Source organism: Colius striatus, chromosome 8 (genome assembly GCF_028858725.1).
Source record: "Colius striatus isolate bColStr4 chromosome 8, bColStr4.1.hap1, whole genome shotgun sequence".
Taxonomy (NCBI): domain Eukaryota; kingdom Metazoa; phylum Chordata; class Aves; order Coliiformes; family Coliidae; genus Colius; species Colius striatus.
The window spans coordinates 31,292,772-31,312,809 of NC_084766.1; the positions used below are offsets into that span (position 1 = coordinate 31,292,772).

At 33.4% G+C, this 20,038-nt stretch overlaps 1 protein-coding gene across 1 annotated transcript in view; it reads left to right on the top strand.

The window, feature by feature from the left end:
- ATRNL1 (attractin like 1) overlaps positions 1-20,038 on the top strand; it is a 493,875-nt gene that overhangs the window by 247,383 nt on the left and 226,454 nt on the right. The window contains exon 25 of the mRNA XM_062001233.1: positions 7,282-7,343. Coding sequence (XP_061857217.1) covers positions 7,282-7,343 — 62 coding nt within the window. The remainder of the gene's footprint in view (positions 1-7,281; positions 7,344-20,038) is intronic.

Here is a 20,038-nt window from a genome sequence, read left to right on the forward strand (position 1 = left end):
TAAGAAGAAATATTTCTTTTTCCTATTTTAACATTACATTACTTTTCAGAAATACCCAATCAGTACGTGAAAACTATGGGAGAAATTTATCTCACCTAACATCATTTATATTCTGAGTTTGACATTAGCTCTATAGTCTATACTAATCATAGGCTCCCTGTGCTGTTAGCAGAGAGAAATGGCAGCTCCATAGGGTAATTCATTCCACGTTATAAGAATCCCACATCTATTTTAGAGTCACCTATGAAGTGCCTTCCTAGCTCTGCTGATTATTGTAAACCATCTGACTAATTTTGACTAAATTCACATATTTGAGTAGAATTGCCATGTTCCACATGGCAAAATTCAGAACATTTTTCTTTAAAATTTCTCTTGCAAGTTTTAGGAAAGAAAATATAAAGAATAAATGTATGGCATTTTTTAGTCTCTGTGTGAAAGTGTTTAATATATCTCTAATTTAGAGAGAAGTAATTTGTATTTATTGTTGGTAAATTTGTCCTTTTCTTATGATAGCTTTCTTGGTATTTTCGTTTTCCAAAGGAAAATAGAATACATTTTATGCTTTGGCTGTTCAATATTTATATTGGGAAAAATGACAGTTTCTTACTATCTGCTTTTCACTGGTGCAGGCCACTCTTCATATTCAAATTCCAATGTAAAAGAACAGTCATTACCATTTTTTATCCTCTCTATAAAACTCCCATATAACTGTAGGTATATTTGAGCAAAAAAACCCAGAGTAACTAATCTTTTATGATGTGATTACTGATTATTTAGTAGTCATGTATTTACTGAGTCTAAAGATATCCATAGGGTTTTTAAATCCAATTACTTATAGTATATAACAATGTCTTTAAATAGCTTGTACTTGAATCTCTGCAGTTGTGTTCCTGCACGATATATATTTAAACTTGACTTCATACAACAAATAGTAAATGTGAATATTCATTATATATCTAAATTGGCCAACATCCCAGTATTTGATCTTTCCCATTTTCATGATAAAAATGTTATAGACGGACATGTGCCCACCAACACAAATATTTTGCTCAGTTGTCTTTTATTTTTGTTGTCTACAGTTGCCTTAGTCAAAAGGTGTTCCTCAGGAAAGTGGAACACAAAATATGTTAGTCATTATGTTCGGTCAATATCCATTTCTTCTGCTTCAGAACATACATAGTACCAATGTGGCAGTGTATAATAGTTTTATCCAAGAAGAAATTAAGTTAGAGTTTTGATGATACTGAAGGAAGTAATAATTCTGCAGGGTTTAAGTATTCATGATCAACACAGTCCAGGCAGTTTACTTTGGGTTGTGTCTGACCTTATTGTATTATGTTTCCAGGTTTAATAATTAGACCATCTAACAAAATTTATCCATGTATTTATTTTAGTTTCTCTTATTTGTTCATTCTTAATTTATTAACAGTGGAGGAGGAAATGTTTGTTCACTGTGTGAGAGCCTGAGCAGATAGGAATTTACACTAGTGGATAATGTCATGAAATGGAGCATAGATTAAAATTGCTTTTTGTCGACATTATTTGAATATATGAACCATTTCATGGATTAGATTCATGTTTACTGCAACGTGGAATTTTGATTTAATGCTCTTCCATTCTACCTGATTTTCCCTTTCTTTTTCCTTTTGCTAGATTGGCTTCATTAGAATTGCAGACTGCTTCTCAACACCTATATTTTTCAAACTAAACCACAAAATTCTGAGGCCAAACTTATTTGCATGTGAAAGGTATCCTTAAGTTAGACATTCAGGGTTATCTCATTTTTGTGGTGGAACAGATCTTGACCTATTGTTCTCTAGGACTGTATTATTACTGCATATAATAGCCAAGGTGAACATAAAATTATGTATCTAGAGCCGTGGAAAAAAAAAATCTGTTCCTACAGACGTTAACTTTTAAATGTTGGAAGAATCCATGTGTTCAAAAGTTGTTGCTAGTTCAACAACAACCTATCATTAGTCAATGTAAAGTGTATTTCCTATATCATACATGTAATCAAAGCATCCAAAATTAAGAACTGTAATCTTGATTGTAGTGCATCCTTGTATGCAATGTTCTCTGGCATGTTCTGCTGGATATCTGACTTTTTAATTCTCCCTTGCTTTCTTGGAGTTTTATGTTTGTTTTTTAGAAAAAGTGTACTTTTCAAAGACTTGAACATGGCAGAGAAATGAGAATTATCAGTAAAGTTGGCTACCACAATGATCAACTAATCACCACAGTTAATATATATCACCATCAACTTTTTCACCTTATAGCTTTCTATCTCTTAACACCCTTTCATTTTGCTTTGGAATCTTTTCATTCTGTCCGAGTTTTTATGACTGTGGGGTTCAGAATGTATTTGTATTTATTCTTTATATTGGTATTACTGATTGAATGAGACACAAAGAGTGCATGGGAAGATTGTATGTGAAATTATTTATTTTAAAGATTTTCATTCATCCAGATAAAAATCCAAGCAGAAATATTGATAGAAAAAGGACCTCAGATAACACAATAGTCAAAATTGCAAGATGAGTTTTGTAGATAGAAGTTTGTATGTTTTACTAACATACACCTGGAAAAGTTGGACAAACTTTCAGGCACACAAGTCCTCCTTCATGGCTGATACAGAATCATCAGGCTTCAAAGCTAAATCCAAGTTGAAAGCAATTCCTCAGATTTTGATTACAGAGCATTTTTCATAAAATAGTCACTTCAATTCTCACTTCTAGATCCTACTCATCACAACTGCTTCACAAGATGAATCCAAGTCTAGCAGAAGCATCAGTTTTACTTCACATTATAGTTTCCTTCCACATCCTTGTCTCTTCATGTTTCTCAGGTTATAAACTATCTCTCTTTTTTTTTTTTTTCTTACAACTTGTCTACCTATCAACTCCTCTTCCTCTCTCACCTGTCCTCTCCACTCTACACAAGAAAACCACACAGTCTCTACCAATTCTGTGATTCTGTAAAATGTACAACCTTCATATCTTCCACTTTGGTTTGAAGTCTTCTGAGCATCATAAAGTGCTTGCATGCTCAAGAATTTGACTCATTTTTATCCTGTGGAAATTAATATTGATTCATATATACATACAACTCTTCCTTGTTATCATCAGTCTTGATAGGTGGTTTCACTACCATTAGAACATTCCAAACTACCTTACGAAAATTCATCTTTTGTCACATTGCTCAAGGTAGAGATCCTTTAATCATAGGAGAGATTTCATTAATGGGAGGTGTCTCATAATTATTATTTGTTTTAAACACTCAAAGCTGAAGGAAGTGTTAAACAACAGCTAGGACTTTCTGTGAACCATATGTTGAAATTAAACTCTGCCTTACTGGAGTACAAAGCTAGGAATTTATAAAAATTGTTGCAAAAGTTCATTGTAGTTTGATAATCTAGTAGTTGTCTGCTAGCAGCAAATGACAAAAATTTAGGCTAAGTACAAATAAAATTATATTGGTTGCATTCAAGAGATCTTCCAATACTGTAACAACTTTCTAAGGAATATAAAATTGAATGGTGTTATGAAGTCAGACAAAAGATTTTACTGCATATCTTTAAGCCTTTAGATTGGTTCTTTTTTGTTTGGGTTAAAGTTTTATCATGAAAACAATAACTTCTGATTCACCTTAAATTTTCTAGTTATTTTGATTTTCTTTGCTGCCAATAGCTGAGTATTTAAGAAAAGTAAACATCTGGTTCATACATTTCAGCAAAAGCTGTCATTATTTATGTTGCATACCAACAATTTCTCTGTAACAATATTGGTTTATAAAGTTACTGAAAGCTTTTAACCCTAGCCAAACAGGGAAAAGAACTTCCTCTGTTGTATGTGAAAATTGTTCTAGTGGTTTCTGTAAAGTTGAGAAAACTGATTAACATTTATGATAGATATCTGTCTATAAAGTTGCCTTTGAAGAGAAGCATTGATCATGGACATTTACTGAAATAAATCTACATCTGTAGCTATAGGATTTCAGTCCTAACTTCTCTTTTAGAATTCTAAGACTGTTGAATGAAAAAAAATTGCATCTGCAGCTGAATTTGTGTTTCAAGTAATGTTTTATAGTGCTATAAGTAATCCTACTTCCATTTTTCGGTGTTAAGCTCTGTAAAGCAGAGGGGTTATTGTTCCTCTTTGTTCAAGGGAAATAGTTTTATGCTGGAAATTCTGTGTTCACTCATACAAGATATACTTTGTGTTAGAAAATTATTTTCCACATGGCTCTTGATAGCAAATGATGGAGATGATATTTATCTTGATAGTCGTTTATAAGAGAAGGCTTATTAGATATTTTGTTGCATCTGAGGGCTACTTAGGTATGATACAAATTAACAAAACAGATATTCATCTCCAATATCTTTAAGTCCAAAGCAGAAACCTGAGGTTGCAAGAATTTTCCTTGACCTTTGTCTATGTAGGCACAAGAAAAAAACCACAGAGACATTCATATCTAGGTGAAAATACCATGGAAATAGATCTTTTAATTGTATTATGTTTCTCTGTGTCAAACTTAGATTCATGACATTTGATTTGCTCCTCTGTGATCTACTTATATTAAAATATGTATTCTTTTTGTTAATATTCTGTGTTGAAAATAGTCTAAGATGCATGGTACTGTTTCTTCAGAAAATACTCTAGTTCATCTTTTAAACATGAACTCTAATGTAATCATTTGAAGATAATGTTTTATTAAAATCTGAAATTACTTCTGAGGTAGAACTTTATATTTTACTGTGCTTTTGTTCTGAAGTGTGAGTACTGTCAAGAATATGCCATACAACCAAACAAGTTCTACAGACAGAGGTTCTTCCGTAGGTTTGCAAATATGAACATTGGCAAAAGAGCATCACAATTGTCTGAAGTTAATGATTTGATTAATAGAAGGTGGAAAATGTAAAATCATTTTTGTTCTGTCTGTTTTTGTGCAAAAAGGATCTATCTCATCTTCAGCTTGCGGATATGTAAATTATTTAATCATTAATAAGCATGTGAAATCATTCAATTGTTTCAAACCTGCTTACTTCATGGCACTACATTTTCGTAGAAAAATTTGCAATAGAACTTTCCTGGTATGACTGTGATCAGATTGTGGTTTTTGATTGCAGTACAATCCTTTGACTGCGGCTGTTTCTAGACTAAGAAACACTGTTAATGAGTGTCAAAACCTTACATTAAAATATTTACTCATATAAATGCTCTTTCAACAAATGTTTTTTTAACAAAAGGTGAACTGGCATGGGTTTTTTTCTCTTCATACTTCATTGCCTGAAGTATGAAATGTGTACAAAATATTATTTAAAAAAAAGCAGTTAATTTGAGTACTAATTATTGTTTGAAGGAAATCTGGCCTGCATTTAAAGTAAAGGTTAAATATAGAAAACTCTTTGGTTTTGATATAAAGTATTCTTGAACAATTGTTTATTCTTGGGATGCAGTTTAGTTTGTGCCAAAGAAATCTTGAGATCTTTTCTCAGATTTTATCTTTTCTATGTGAAATAAAAGTTATGTTTGCATTAACAGATACTTTGACACTTTTGTCCTCTCTGTCATTTCTCTTCAATTTTTTGGTTTTTTACTCCCTAATCTCTCCTCATTTAGGAACACTATTCATCGTGACAGTAACCTAAGTTAACGTTTTTGAGAATTTAAAATTTCTGCTTATGTTGGACAAATGTGAAAACCTTTGTAGATTAAATTTGAGTAGTGAGTCAGATTTCTTTCTCTCTCCTGCTTCACTCCCACATGAACTTCATCTCCTTGTCTTTTCACAGACTCCCAGGGCAGAATATAGGTTTTGCTCTGATCAAAGCACAGCAGTCTACTTAAGCTATGTACATGTCTATTTCCTCTAGAGAGGAGATAGATGGTAACAGTTAAGGAGTTGGGTACACTAAGTTATATCCTAATTCATTTACCAAGTATCTTTCCTGATAGTTTAGGCTTAGAAATTTAACATGTCTACTTTCCGTACCAAATTCTAGAGCTCCTAGAATTGTTTGCATTTCATCAATTGTGTTTTGTTAGTGAAGAGGAAGGTGAAATTACATTTTAGATGTGTGCTTGTATGATGGTGCTCCCTATGCCTATTCCTGGAATGATGCAGTTTGCATGCTGTTCCTTGCTTAGACGTTAAGTGTTCTGACCTATGGTTAGTTGTATATAACTGGCACAAGGCACAATTACACCATTATAATACTAAAGTTGACATTATAGCTTTGCCATAAAATACTGCCCCCCCCCCCCAAAAAAGAAACCAAATCAAGCAATTCTTGATTCTCATAAGTTATCATTTCAAATTTCAGAAGTCTGCTGTGAAAGTGAATCAGTTATTTGGTGTAATTACTAGTCAAGATCAGATCTTAAATGCACAAAGATTTCTAAAACCAGCAATTATTTGAACAGACTGAGAATATAGTTACATAAACACTTTGTGCAGTTTAATGTAGAAGATTCTGTATATCTTTAGTTTGATAATGACACACAATGAAACACTGAACAAGACAGAGACTTAAAGATATTTGTAAATATAGCTTAAATATTAAGTACAATTCTTAACATTAGCAAGAAGTAATTATAATGATAATTATAGGCTCTACTGCATGCAACTGTGAATGTGTGTGTGTAAATGCTGTCTTAGAAATAATTATTAAATCTTTGTGAAAAATTACAGTCAAGAGTTGAACTAATGCATGTTCTGGTGAGGCTGTAAAACTTTAGCCTAAAAGAATATTTGTTGCTTTAAAGATAAAGCAGTTTGCTTTGAAACAGTTTGAGTTTTTTATGCACCAGATGTATCAATTTTCTTAAAAGTAACATATGCATTGATTTTAATGTTACGTAATTAAATATTTTACCTTTATTTTAAGTACAAGATGGTTTTTGTCATTTCTAAAACCTTGTTTCGATGTTGTAATCAACATGGAAAATATTGATAGCTAAAAACAGGTGACTATAAAGATTCATAAAGTTTGTATTGCTAAGATTTCTTAATATTTTGCCTGTTGTTTTTATTGTTTATATAAAGCAAGTTTTATGTAGATATTTCTACTAACTTTACTTTGATAGACTATATTCCATTGTTTGTATTTTGATATTGACAAAGAGTTAGTTACTCAGCTCACTTTGTGATAAATGCAGGTTTGTGCACACTAGGTTGAAATTACACTTGAAACTAATCATCCATGGAGGCATAAAGCCCCAGCCTAAAAAGAGCCATTGACTCTGAAAATGTTGTAATTTACTTCTATTTTATTTGCAGATTGCCTTCTCACAGCATAATACTATCATGGATCTCGTGCAGTTCTTTGTCACCTTCTTCAGGTAAATTGCTTTTTCTATCTTCTGACTGAAATTGTGCTGGTTCTTTTCCATCAAACCAATATCTTAACCGGCTTCCTAATCTTAAGAAATGCAAGCAAGGAAGCCTTTAAACTCTATAGAGGATTCAGGCCATTGTCCTGTAACTACAGGCAGGTGCTGACATCTTTCTTATATTTCATGTTCAGTAGTATAGTCCTCATGTTTACTTTATAAAGATTAGCTAGATATGTACTGTATATTACAGTGATTAAGTGAAGCCAGCTATACTGACTTAGACTAGTAATTTATGTGTGTGAATTGTTTTGTAAACTCTTTGAAAGAATTATTAAAAATGAAGATTCTATTCAATAGGTTGGGATTTTTTTTTAATGATGCACCTCATATCACTAGTGATGTTTTCATGTATTAGAGATTAATTCTGAAAGACAAGAGGTGATGTGTGAGATTTGGTTATGGCAGCAATGCAGGACTTGGCTTCAACCTCAGTGAACAACTAATCTAAGATCTGAGCAAAACTCGACTCAGAGCCTTCTTAAAAGTTCAGCTGTCATAAAATGTCACAAACTTGAATACAAAGGGTTTAATTACGGTGCTTGAAAATCTTACTGTGAAGATATTCCACAATAACCATGAAGTGTCCACAAAATGTGAACAGTGACAAGTGTGTTCATCAGACTCCATATTTCTAGAACTGCCATGCATTTATTTCACAAGTTCATAGTACAACTTTTCTGTTTGCTGTAATGTGCTCTGATGAACTATACCTGAAGAATCAGATTCTTAGAACAACTTCTATTAGTAGTTGTCATCAAAAAGGAGACAGTCCCCCAATTCTCCTGTACTCAATGTATTTGCTAAAGGGCAATGGTTTAGCAGCTGATGGCTGTAGACATAGGAAGGATTTCTAGGAGCTGTAGCTCTAGTATAATGTTTCTATGAAAAAAAAATAAAAACAAGAAAGCAGCACACAAGAGATTCAGAGTTTACAAAGCAGAACTTGAGAACAAAGAGGAGAGGAAAAGAAGAACGAAAGGAAGAATCTTGAGTTGGTTCTGAATAAAACAGCTGCATGACAATAAGCTTTTTGGTTCACCTGTGTTCCCAAGTTGATTGGCTCTGCTGGGAAGATTAGCTCGGCTCTATTTCCAAGGCGTAAACCAGTACCTTCTGTGTGTCTGTTGTCAGTGCTGTGCACAGAGGCATGAAGTTTTCATAGGTGTTAGAAGTCCATTTATTTTCTTATGACAGAACAAAAACAGTCATGCATAATGTCACAGCAACACTCCCAAACAAAGACTCCTACAAGTGTAGCATCTTCACTGACATCAGAGCTTGCAAATGGTCAGTCTATGTAAATGATCCAAAGAAGAAGCAGTCAAGTGGTTTATCTCTGAAATAGTAGTTGCAATGTGTTGTAAATAAATACAGGAAAAATACTTCATATCTTCTTTACAAAAAACAAGAGTGAAAAATTTAGTATGAAATATTCCCAAACTAGACACCATAAAACCTTTCAGTAATTATTGACTTGAATGTTACTTCTACAGGATAACTGGTCTAAACAAACTGCAGAGTGTTTCTGATAAGAAAATGTAGCTATAGCTAATTTATGATTGGTTTTTTTTCACAGTAGTGGAGAGAATTAGTCATGCCCAAGGACAGAATCAATACGTCTTCTCCAAAGTGCTTAGTAGCATTCAAGCCTTTATCTGAAAATTGGGTTTCAACAGTTTATAGCCTAACAAAACTGTTGTAATAAACATTTGTTTGTTTGCATTTTTGTTTTGTGGTGGGTTTTTTGTTTGTTTATTGGATGGGTATGCAGCATATTAAAGGAGTGACAAATTCTGTTGGTAACAATAATAACCAAGGTCATATTTGCTAGGATTACTGACAGAGAAAATAATCGTGTTTAAAGACAAAGTTGAATCTACTAAGAATAAAACTTGCTTCAACCTGCTTTGATAAGCATGCATTTGCATTTCTACCATCAAGTATTACATTTTTCATGTTTCTGAGCAGAGGGTATAACCCTGTTTGTCCTGGCTGTCTAGCCAAACCAGCAAATTGCTTTATTTGACAACAGCATTTTTAATGCTATTTAAAAGTATAGTTTCAAACTGTTCTTTTATAAGATGTTTCAGAGTAAAAGATGAAATGCACATTTTACTGCTTGAATCAGAAACATCAAAATAAAAAGTGTTAGAATTTTCCCAATGTATGGGATGAACTATTTCGAAAGTGTTCTTTAAATAATATATTTAAAACTGTACATAATAAATCTATGATTGGATTTGTAATTAATGCTTAATCTACCAAGTTACTGTGGCATGTTCTAGAACAGAGAAGTTATAAAAATACAGGTTATTTTGAAGAACTAAGCAGAATATTACAGAAACTGTAGAGCTTCAAACCATGTTACTCATAGTGAAAAACCCCCAGCCCCCATACCCCACACACTTAATTTGATTTCATTCTTTTTATTCTGGAAGGTTTCATTATTTCCACTGGTTTAGCGACTTTTTCTCTAAGAGTAGAAATGCAATCAGATATGTGAGAGTAGTAACAGATTCTAAACAGTCTTACAGAAGCTGTGGCATTTACTATGCTTTAGTCAATGGTTTTTACGTCATGCCTTGAAGACTTCTAGCCATCACACAAATTCCAAAATGTGAGACTTTTTTTTCCCCACCCTGCTTTGAAGTAGTACAGCTCTCATTAGAAAATTTCACAGGCATCAAATGAATAATCTTTCTTCTTATACTGAAGAAATAAAGTCCCCACAGTTAAAGAAGGTATATGCCTGTAGTACCCTGACCAGTAGAACACTCAATAATCTAAAACCTGGCAAAAAAAAAAAAAAAACAAACTAGTAAGTGATAAAGGAATTTTTAGTGTTTTCAAATAATGTTTCAGCTGAGTAGATAGGACATTTTAGTCAATGAGATATTATTCACTTTTTCTTTAGATTATATTCTATGATATATAAAATTCGCCAATGTTAAATGTTTGTTAGTTTTTATTATACGTGAGTTGAGTAAATCCAGAATTGAGAACCAAGAAACTCTTGATTTCTAAACCTGCTTTAAAATAAAATTATCTTTAAGAGCTTATAACTCTTATTCATTAATTTCCTTTAAAAATTATTTCTATCAAGATTCTGAAGCAGGAATTCTGGTAAAAAATGTGGTTTTGTCTCATAATAAAAAAAAACAGGCAAATGTGAAATCGATACAGGTGACAAAGGTTAGCTCTAAGTATTTTTTTTTGTAGATAATGATATGCAACCACTGCTAACCTAAATGTTTTTAAAAGAGAGCTTCAAGTACATAATACCAACCAATAACTAATCAGGCACTTTATGAGAGTGCTTGTTCGTACTTCTATTGCCTTCAGTTCAGCTCTTGGGGTGGAACTGCTAACTGGTGGATTTTAGATCTGGCTGGATTGGTGCCCTTTCATCACTTTTACATCATCACCCTTAGTGTTATGAATTACAGATTTTACAATTTGTAATAAGTAGAATTGTAAGAAATATGGATGCTTCAAAAGTTTGAATAGGATGGGAGGTGTGTGCTTTCTGATGAATCATTCTGTTAGCGTTAAAAGTGAACAAAAACAATACTTGAAATATATCCAGTGTTTACCGTGGTTGGAAGAGATGGGCGTTTAGGTTAGGACATGGACTAGTAGCATAAGCTGCACTAGGAATTGCAGCAGATACTGAAGAACTGAATTTATTCCCCTACATGTATGACTCTGTGCCAAAGTCTTAGAAAAATCAGTTGCATTTTATGCAGAATGAGTGGGTGGCTGCATTTCCATGGGTTGTATCAGAGCTTCTGAGAGCTTAAGTACCTCAGTCTACCATTCTTGGTGTGAATTTGCCATGAATGAAACTATTCTGTTTACTGGAATCTTGTGGCATGTCTGCCTGGCTTTGTGTTTTGTTTTTCTTAAGATAAATGATGATAAATTAATGTTAGATTTTGGCATACTTAGCTTTATGAGATCGCATATTGATCTCTTCAAGAAAGACAAAACACAGCATATCAGGATTAGATCACATCCACCATGACAGGGTTCTCAGAAAGTGCAGAAGTCTTATAAATCTAAATTAGAATATTTTCTGGTAAAATGAAAATTAAGTTATCTTAGCAAAATGGATTTTACATTTGGGGCTAGAATAAAATTGATTTTTACTTAGTGATGCATGAAACAGTTTTCACTTCACTTAAAAGCACATAGTTGTCAGACTTCCACTAGGACAAGCATTTCTGTGCTTTAGTATACAGTCGGAGTTGTTTGGGGTTTTTTTCATAGAAAAAAAGGATTTAAAGGTTGTATTATATTGTTTAAAAGGTTGGTTTTTAATTGTTTAATATTGTTTTTTACCTAAACCATCTGGGTGCTTTATCATCATTGTAGAGTTACTTGGTTTATTCTAATTTCCTGAAAGGAAAATTTTCATTATTTTGCTCTTGATTTTCTTCTTTCTTTGTGCTTTGAGTCGTTTGGGAGTGAATGTGAGTGCACTAGTGCTTGCTGTATTTTGATTTAAATATACACTGTTCAAAATTTGTATGTACAAAATAGTTGCTCAGCTTGATATCTGAGGATGTCGTGTGTACCTGCTTAATATCCAACAGATATGGGATTTTTCTTCCTTCAAGTATGAGGGCACTTAGAAGTTTGAACTTCTCACTCCCTGTATGTATCAGTTATTCTTTGTGCCTGATGAAGTGCTTAATCCAAAATTCTGCCTAGTTCATTATGACTGGAAGTAAATTCTGCAGTTAAGTGCAGAAGGGAGTTGTAGGGTGAAGGTTTGTGACAGTAACAGGATTTGAAAGATTCCTTTCTGTTATTTTTTTCCAGATCTTTTTTAGACGGAAGAAAAAAAAAGAAAATGTTAAATTGCACCCTTCATTGTGTATGGTGCTCTAGCCTTGCACTCCAAAAAACATTTTGTCTCTACTTTTACTTTTATAAAATCTCATTGGAATCAAAGCTGCCACTTACGTAGTACTGTTCACCACAAAGGTCTCTGAAGGTGGCACCTGAAATATACTTCTCAAGACTCCTGCAAAAAGTATGTCTTCTTTTGAAGACTCGGTACTTTTCAGGCTCCCTTACTCTGAGACAGTTCTGTAATGTTCTTCTTTTAGGGCTGTCGTTTTTTTACAGCCGCATTGAATTTTGTTTCTGAGGAAGCATCATAGATAATTCATGTTGTGTTTGTGTTTTGATTCCCTAGCTTTTATAATGTATTTTCTTAAATCCGATTAGTCAATTGTTTTCTTAGACTAAAACAACATTAGTGCTCACAGCTATTTGTCTTCTAAAGTGCTTAATCCTGGTCATTTTTTTAGTGAAACTTCAGTCCACCATACTTTAAACAAAAGAACTAGAATAAGTTTTCATCAATGATAAATGGACTTGAAATTTTGTTTTTGTCATTTCAATTCAAAAGAGAAGCAATTCTGTCTTCTTATGACAAGGTATATATACCGATTGCAAAGTTAACTCCATAAGTTTGTTTCCAGATTTAAGTATATTGTGAAGTGGGGTAAAAGATGATGAAGAAAAATAATAATAACAAAAAAAGAGAGAAAATACAAAATATTAGCCTTTTCCTTTAGGCAATAATGTCATTGTCCATTATAGCAAGTGACAAGCAACTTTCTCAAGCAATCTACCAATCTTTCTCTGCAGATGCAGTCAGTATGGCATACTGTGGAGTGAATGACATCAAAGAAATGAGCAATCTGTTCATGGCAATAGAGAAATATTCAGGGTCCTGGTGTTCAGTGGTAATAAATCACAGGCAGAGAAAAAAGAAAGTGCTAGTCTATGTGTTATGCTGTGGATTTCATAGATACTAAAATATTGGATCTAATTACTACTTTTTAGAAGGGACACCCGAATTCAAAGGAATTAAGCTAATGAACTCTCTTACTGGACTATCAATAAAAAATATTCCAGTAAAATTTCCTAGTACAAAATGAAGCATTTTCTGAGGAAGATTTTTGGTAGTTTAAATTTATTTATTGGGATTCAAGGTGAGTGGAATACATTTTATCAGTAAGCAGCATATCATGGAAACTCTGCTGTGGGCTCTAAATGCTTCAGTAAAAAAATACACATTAAAAAGTAGTTACTTCATCTATTTAAATTTTTAAATAGAATCATAGAATGGTAGGGATTAGAAGGGACCTTTAGAGATCATCTAGTCCAATCCCCCTGCAGAAGCAGGTTCACCTAGATCAAGTCACATAGGAACATGTCCAGGTGGGTCTTGAAATCCTCCAAGGAAGGAGCCTCCACAACCCCTCTGGGCAGCCTGTGCCAGGGCTCCCTCACCTGAACAGTGAAATAGTTTTTTCTTATGTTTAAGTGAAACTTTTTGTGTTCCAGCTTCATGCCATTACCCCTTGTCCTGTTGCTAGATATCATCAAAAAAAATGATGCCTCAACCTCCTGACACCCACCCTTTAGATATTTATAAATGTTAATAAGATCTCCCCTCAGTCTCCTCTTCTCCAGACTAAACAGCCCCAGTTCCCACAACCTTTCCTCCTATGAAAGATGTTCCAGTCCCCTGATCATCTGGTGGCCCTGTGCTGGACTGTTTCTAGAAGTTCTCTGTCCCTCTTGAGCTGAGGAGCCCAGAACTGGACACAGGACTCCAGATGAGGCCTCACTAAGGCAGAGTAGAGAGGGAGAAGAACCTTCCTTGACCTGGCCACACTCTTCTTGATGCATCCCAGGATGCCATTGGCCTTCTTGGCCATGAGGGCACATTGCTGGCTCATGTTTAGTTTATTATCAATCAGGACTGAATTCAACCAATATGAATATCAAACTGAATTTAATTGGTTTATGTTTTCATTTTTTTTGGTCATATTTTCCTATGTGTCTCAAATCTTTTCAGTCAAATTCTAAATATACACTCAGAGGTAAGACACGGGGGTTGTATTCTTCATACAGGACACTTACATAATAGTAATGATGCTTCTTTTACCTCTAAATCAAATAAATCCTTATTCTGTCTTCAGCAAAATTTTATGTTAGTAGGACGTTTAATATAAAGATTTATGATATTTTTACGCCACTACTTCAAATGTATTTCCCTCTTTGGAAAAGGTATTGGAAACGTTACATAAGGAAGGGAAAAGTTTTTTAGCGACTTATAAAATTTCTTAAATTTCTACATTTGGGTCTAATGCACTAAACAATGCTGACATGACTTGGTGGCTCTTTAAATGTATATTTCTGTGATTTATTATCAAAGAATAATATATGCACTAGAGGAACCATGCAGTGAAAAAAAGAATGAGGGGAAAGCATAAAGAAAATTAGAAATATTTAAAGAATGTGAATCTTATGGTTTGGAAAACTATTGTAACATGGCATTGGATGGCAGTCCATCTTCCCCAGATTCATTAATTGACCATGTTAGAATATGTGTGTCTTTTTTCACCCTTAACTTTAAATCTTAAATTAGAATAAATCAGCAAAATCATATAAAAAAAGCACAAGTGAAAGCACAAGTATTTAAAAATAGGAACAATATATTAAATTTCTAACTGTTTTTTAAAATTACTGCAGAAAATATTAATTCTGGCATTATTTGTCTGCAAATTTAAGGGACACAGTTGTTTTTTTATTCTTTTTTAGATTTGAGGTTTTTATATACAACTTCACTTGTTGAAAGAAATATAGAGTATTCCACCCATGAAGGGCAAAACCATAAAATTAAATGAAATATGAAAGTCTTTTCCATGAGTAAAAGAAACATAATCACACTTTATGGGTGTGATGTTCTATTTATTCTATGGAGATTAATTTCAGTTTATGTTAGATTAAGCCCTTTTGATAGTAAATCTTCTTTATTTGCTTCTTCAAAGAGGTGAAAGGAAGAACTGCCGAGAGTTAAAGTTCATGTCTAGAGCTTTATTGAGTAATATATTTCAGAGTTCTTTTTAAATGGTTCACTTTATTTTGATATTGTATTGGCAGAATGAAATGTGAATGTTGGTCTTCTGGGTAGCATCCTGATGTACACCATATCCATTTTCCCTTTTTAGTTGTATATAAAGGCTATTTGCATAATTGATCATTCATTCATGCTTTCCTAGAGTAGCTTCTGGTATGGCTTGTGGTATATTTAATATGAAAAGACAACTTTATATACATGTACATGAATTATATATGTAGACAAATATATTTTTGCATTTTTACATTACATAGTTGCTTTTAATGATTGTTTTATTTAATAAAGTTATTTAACCCCTCTGTGCTCTAAGATTTGAACACACGTAAAAACATCAAAAATCAATGCTTTTTTTAATAATAATTTTCCTGCAACTAACAAATTTCCCATTCAAACACATTATTTTTCCCTTACCTTCAAGAATTATTTTGATGTTTCATTGCACAGCAAAGACCAATAAACCCAGACTTTGTAGAGAGGGTTGTCACAGATGATTTTAAGCTATTACAGGAGTTTATGCCACTGGAGAGGAAGTATTAAGTTGGTTTTCTACATTGAATACATATGATAAATCTTTTTACACAGATTTGGTAACTATTCTTACTAATAAATTAATAATGTATTATATTAATATTTCATCAATGCTTCATACTTTAAAATATAATTTCTATAAAATGCTGTTGATAAAATTGATAATTCAATCTAACACTTTTCAGTTATGGATTCAGAGCTTAAATGGAAAAGCTTTAATAATACCATTATTTAAGTTGTAGTTTATTATGTCACTTAATTTTACTCTTCTCCCTCAAGAATATTATTTTGGTAACATTTTGAATAGTAATTTTGGATATACTCCTTCAGAGACTTACAGCATACTTTTGGCTGTATACTGTTTTTTAAAGGCTTATTTCCCTTTTGGGTATTTCTCTTAACTTCTGTAGAACAGTCCAAGTGTTCTGTGCCACAACATCATCCAGTGGTCTTGTGGAAAGCAGTTAGAAAGCTCTGTGGTGCAGGGCTACTACTATAATTTGCCTGTGACCATTATTTTGTCTCTTCTGTGATGCTACATATTTGAACTGTCATTAAGTGGCAAAACAGAAAAGCTGCTACCATCAAAAACATTTACTGCAGCCACTGGGCTACCTAAAGGCAACAAGTGTATTTTAATAGTATACATCTTCCTTAACTTCCAAAACAAGTTGCACTCCACATGTAAAAGTGCTGGAGCACCTCAGCCTGTGCATCTAATCCTTTTTTCATAATTTGTTGAATACACTGGCATGCACTGTGCTACTAAGTGTTAGTGTTTGGGTGAATAAGTCCATGAATACCATGAATGCTGTGCTGCCCCACTCAGTATAGGTGTTCTGGGTAGAAGTACTTGAATGGAGCTCATAGTATTCAGCTTATAGATTTTTCTTTGATTTTTGTTCTTGTTAATATTGCTATTTATCTTAGCAGTAAAACAATCCCATTCAATAGCTCCATTCATCTCCTGTAATACCTACATCATTTTCTTTTTTTATATTTAAAATATATATGCACATATATTTCACACAGATATATTTTCATTTTTTTAAGTGCTGTCTCAGTGTACAGACATAAGCATGCCAGGTGGCTGTGGTGCAAACTTCTTGGATACTTTAGAAAACAGTGTCATTGGGATAATGCAGACTGACTTTGTGGAAGTAATAGTGAGCTTGGATCACACATATCCTTACTTTTTAGCTGTTGTTTGGTTGGGCAGCTAGAGATGGCTTGATGATTAGTTAATGAGAATGCCTCAAAAAAGAAAAAAGACATGAACTATGCAACAGAATCCAACTGCAGCAGATTGATTGTATCCTCTCACAATCACAGTCGGGTTAGAGTTGTTCAGCAAGCACCCGAAAACTAGTCCTATATTTGATGGAGCTGGAATAAATTGCTTGATTTGAGATTTCAAAAGACTGAGCATATAATCATACAGGAAGTGATTTCTTAAAGCTGTCTTACAGGTCCTATGTTAAAAGAAAAGGTGCTTGAGTCAGATACTGCTTGAGGATATGAAATTCCACACCCAGCTGAGCACTACTGTTTCAAAAATGTTATGGCAAGTTCTGAGATTTAAGCACTCTCTGTCATTTTTTTAACAAATGACTTTAAAATAAAGTTACACTATCCCTGTGTTTTCTAGATTTGTTGGGGTTTTTTTCATAAGACCAGGGAATAAGATCCTTTCAGAGGAATTCCTTTACAGTCTTCCTGATGTAGTCAATAATAGTCCTTGAACACAGAAATAACTTCATCTTAATATACACCTACTCTGTGAGAGATGAAGTACTCTGATCTGCCAAACTTCTCTTTGCTTCATGAAAACAACTAGTCTCTGATTCTAAAACAGAGAGGAACAAGAATTTATTATGTGAGAGTAGCTCATTGTTTCTGAGAAGACTTCATGTGTATAAAGCTCAGGAACATCCATGATACAATGTCTCATCTATCAGGGAAAAATATTGTGTTGACATATATTTTCTGAACTGAATTTTTACTCAGCAGCCCAAATATTCTCTCCATGAGTCCATCTCAGCCTTCCTTCTTTTTTTTAATTTTATTGTAAGTGAAATAACTATCAGTTACATGTTTCCAAGCAGAAATATTGTTTGGTTTTGATTCTGAGACATATGTTACAAAAGTAAGAATTGTAGGATTTTCTTACACCAGGAATAGGAAATTCTTTAGATATGATCTTCTGTTCTCCTCAGTTAAAAGAACTGCTCTGATGCTAGGTGGATATCTTCACAAAGGTTTGGCTGGCATTGAAGAACACTATTTTGAAATGCAGGAATCTGAAGTCCTTGAAAGCTATTCCTTTAGGGTATTTTTTTGTTTGGTTTCTTTTAAAATACAATTTAACAGTTGAACTTATTCTAAATTCTTATGCCTATTGTGTACTCTGTCAGCCTTTTCTCACCTTAGAATAACTATGTATTAATGTTTTCTGTACTTGCTTCATGGCAATTACTTTGCTGTATGAACTGCAGAAAGGGGTATACAGTTTTTCTGTTGCTATCTTTAAGAAGTTTTGCACACATGAAAGAAAATGCTGTCAGCTGACTTTCCATTTATGAATATATTTTTTCATCATGTACTAAGGTATTTACATAATGCTATTGTAGTGTTTGTAACTCTTCATTTAAAACCTTGGTCAGAAATTTTATGAACTCCATCTCTGCAGATGCGGTTTCTTTTAAGCAGCCATGGCACAGTAAACCAAATCTAATGTAGATACCTTTTACCTTGTATTCTTACCAAACATAAAATTCTGCCTGGGAGGACCAGAAAAGTAGAAGGTCAAATATATATATCTGTTTAACAGTTATTCTGGTTTTTTATATGGTTGCTAGTTGTGGACATGTGAGAAATGAATTTTAGGGGCAATTCTGTGGTTTGCATTAGACACTGGATGCAAGATTTATGAGAATGTATGGATTTTCAGGACTGCATCCAAAATAGCATTTTAATCACTGTCATCTGGATAAGAAGAATTATTCATGTAATTAGTTTCAAATAAACCTGAAAGGTGTTGCTTAACTTGCATGAATTCCATATGAGACACAAATAAGTAAATACAAATTTGCATTTAAATGATTTTAGGTAACACTTGGAGTTTTAAATACCATTGTAGATAATTTACCTCAAATTCAGGCACTTCTTTGCAGTTTGGAAAGTAAGAACACTTAAACACTTTGAATGGCTTTTGGATTAGAAGGTTCACAGTTGATTTTAATTCTGCTCGGTTCTTTTATTTAGTGGAGAAATTGTGGAGTTGTGGATGGGGGGAAGTTGGAGCTCATGAGTTATTGCTTTGTTGAAACAACACAGACAGGAAAAATCTGACTGAGAACAGGACATAGAATTAGGCTGATGGAAAAAATCCCTGTCATATTTAAGTATGTACAATAATAAAATGGATGTAGCTGAAGAGGGCAAGGTTGCAGCTATTAGGTGATTGGTTCCAGAAAATGGAAAGTCAGTTGCAGTGAGTGCATAGAGCTGCTGGTGATGGTAGTATTTTTCACTACCGACAAGATTAAGAGGAAGTTTCTCAGTTACCTAGATGATAATACTGACTTTCACTGTGTCTTTCACTGACTGTCAGCTAGAGCTCTCCTAGACCAGGAAGCAAGCACTACTGACTGACGTCTTGGTTCTGCAGAGTCAACTGTGATTTAATTCCCTGCACCCACACACTGCATTAACCACAGACTGGAAGCTGCCTATCCTACTCCATTGCTAGCCAATACTAATTTCCTCTAAGTCTTTGCACATTTTATTTTGGAACCATAACATTTGATTCCCAGAATCATTCAGAATTGCTAATCATTGGAATATTCCTCCTTACAAGAGTGTTTCTAAGGCTGTGTGATTCAGAGCAATTTAATTAATCATTTAAAATGTTTTTAAAAAAATCACACTGCTCTCAAACACATCAGACTCCTAATATTATGTTTACAGTGCTTTGTACTTCAGATAGTCCTGTTGAAATCTTTGGAGCTGCTTGTCATGTGTATATTAGTTAACATAAGTAAAACTGGCTGAACCTAGCACATCATAATCATAAACACAATGTTCTTGTCAAGTACAATAAGAGAAATCAATTGCTGTGACAATAATTGCTATTCAAAATCATGGTTTTAGAAAAATAATTGTTCAT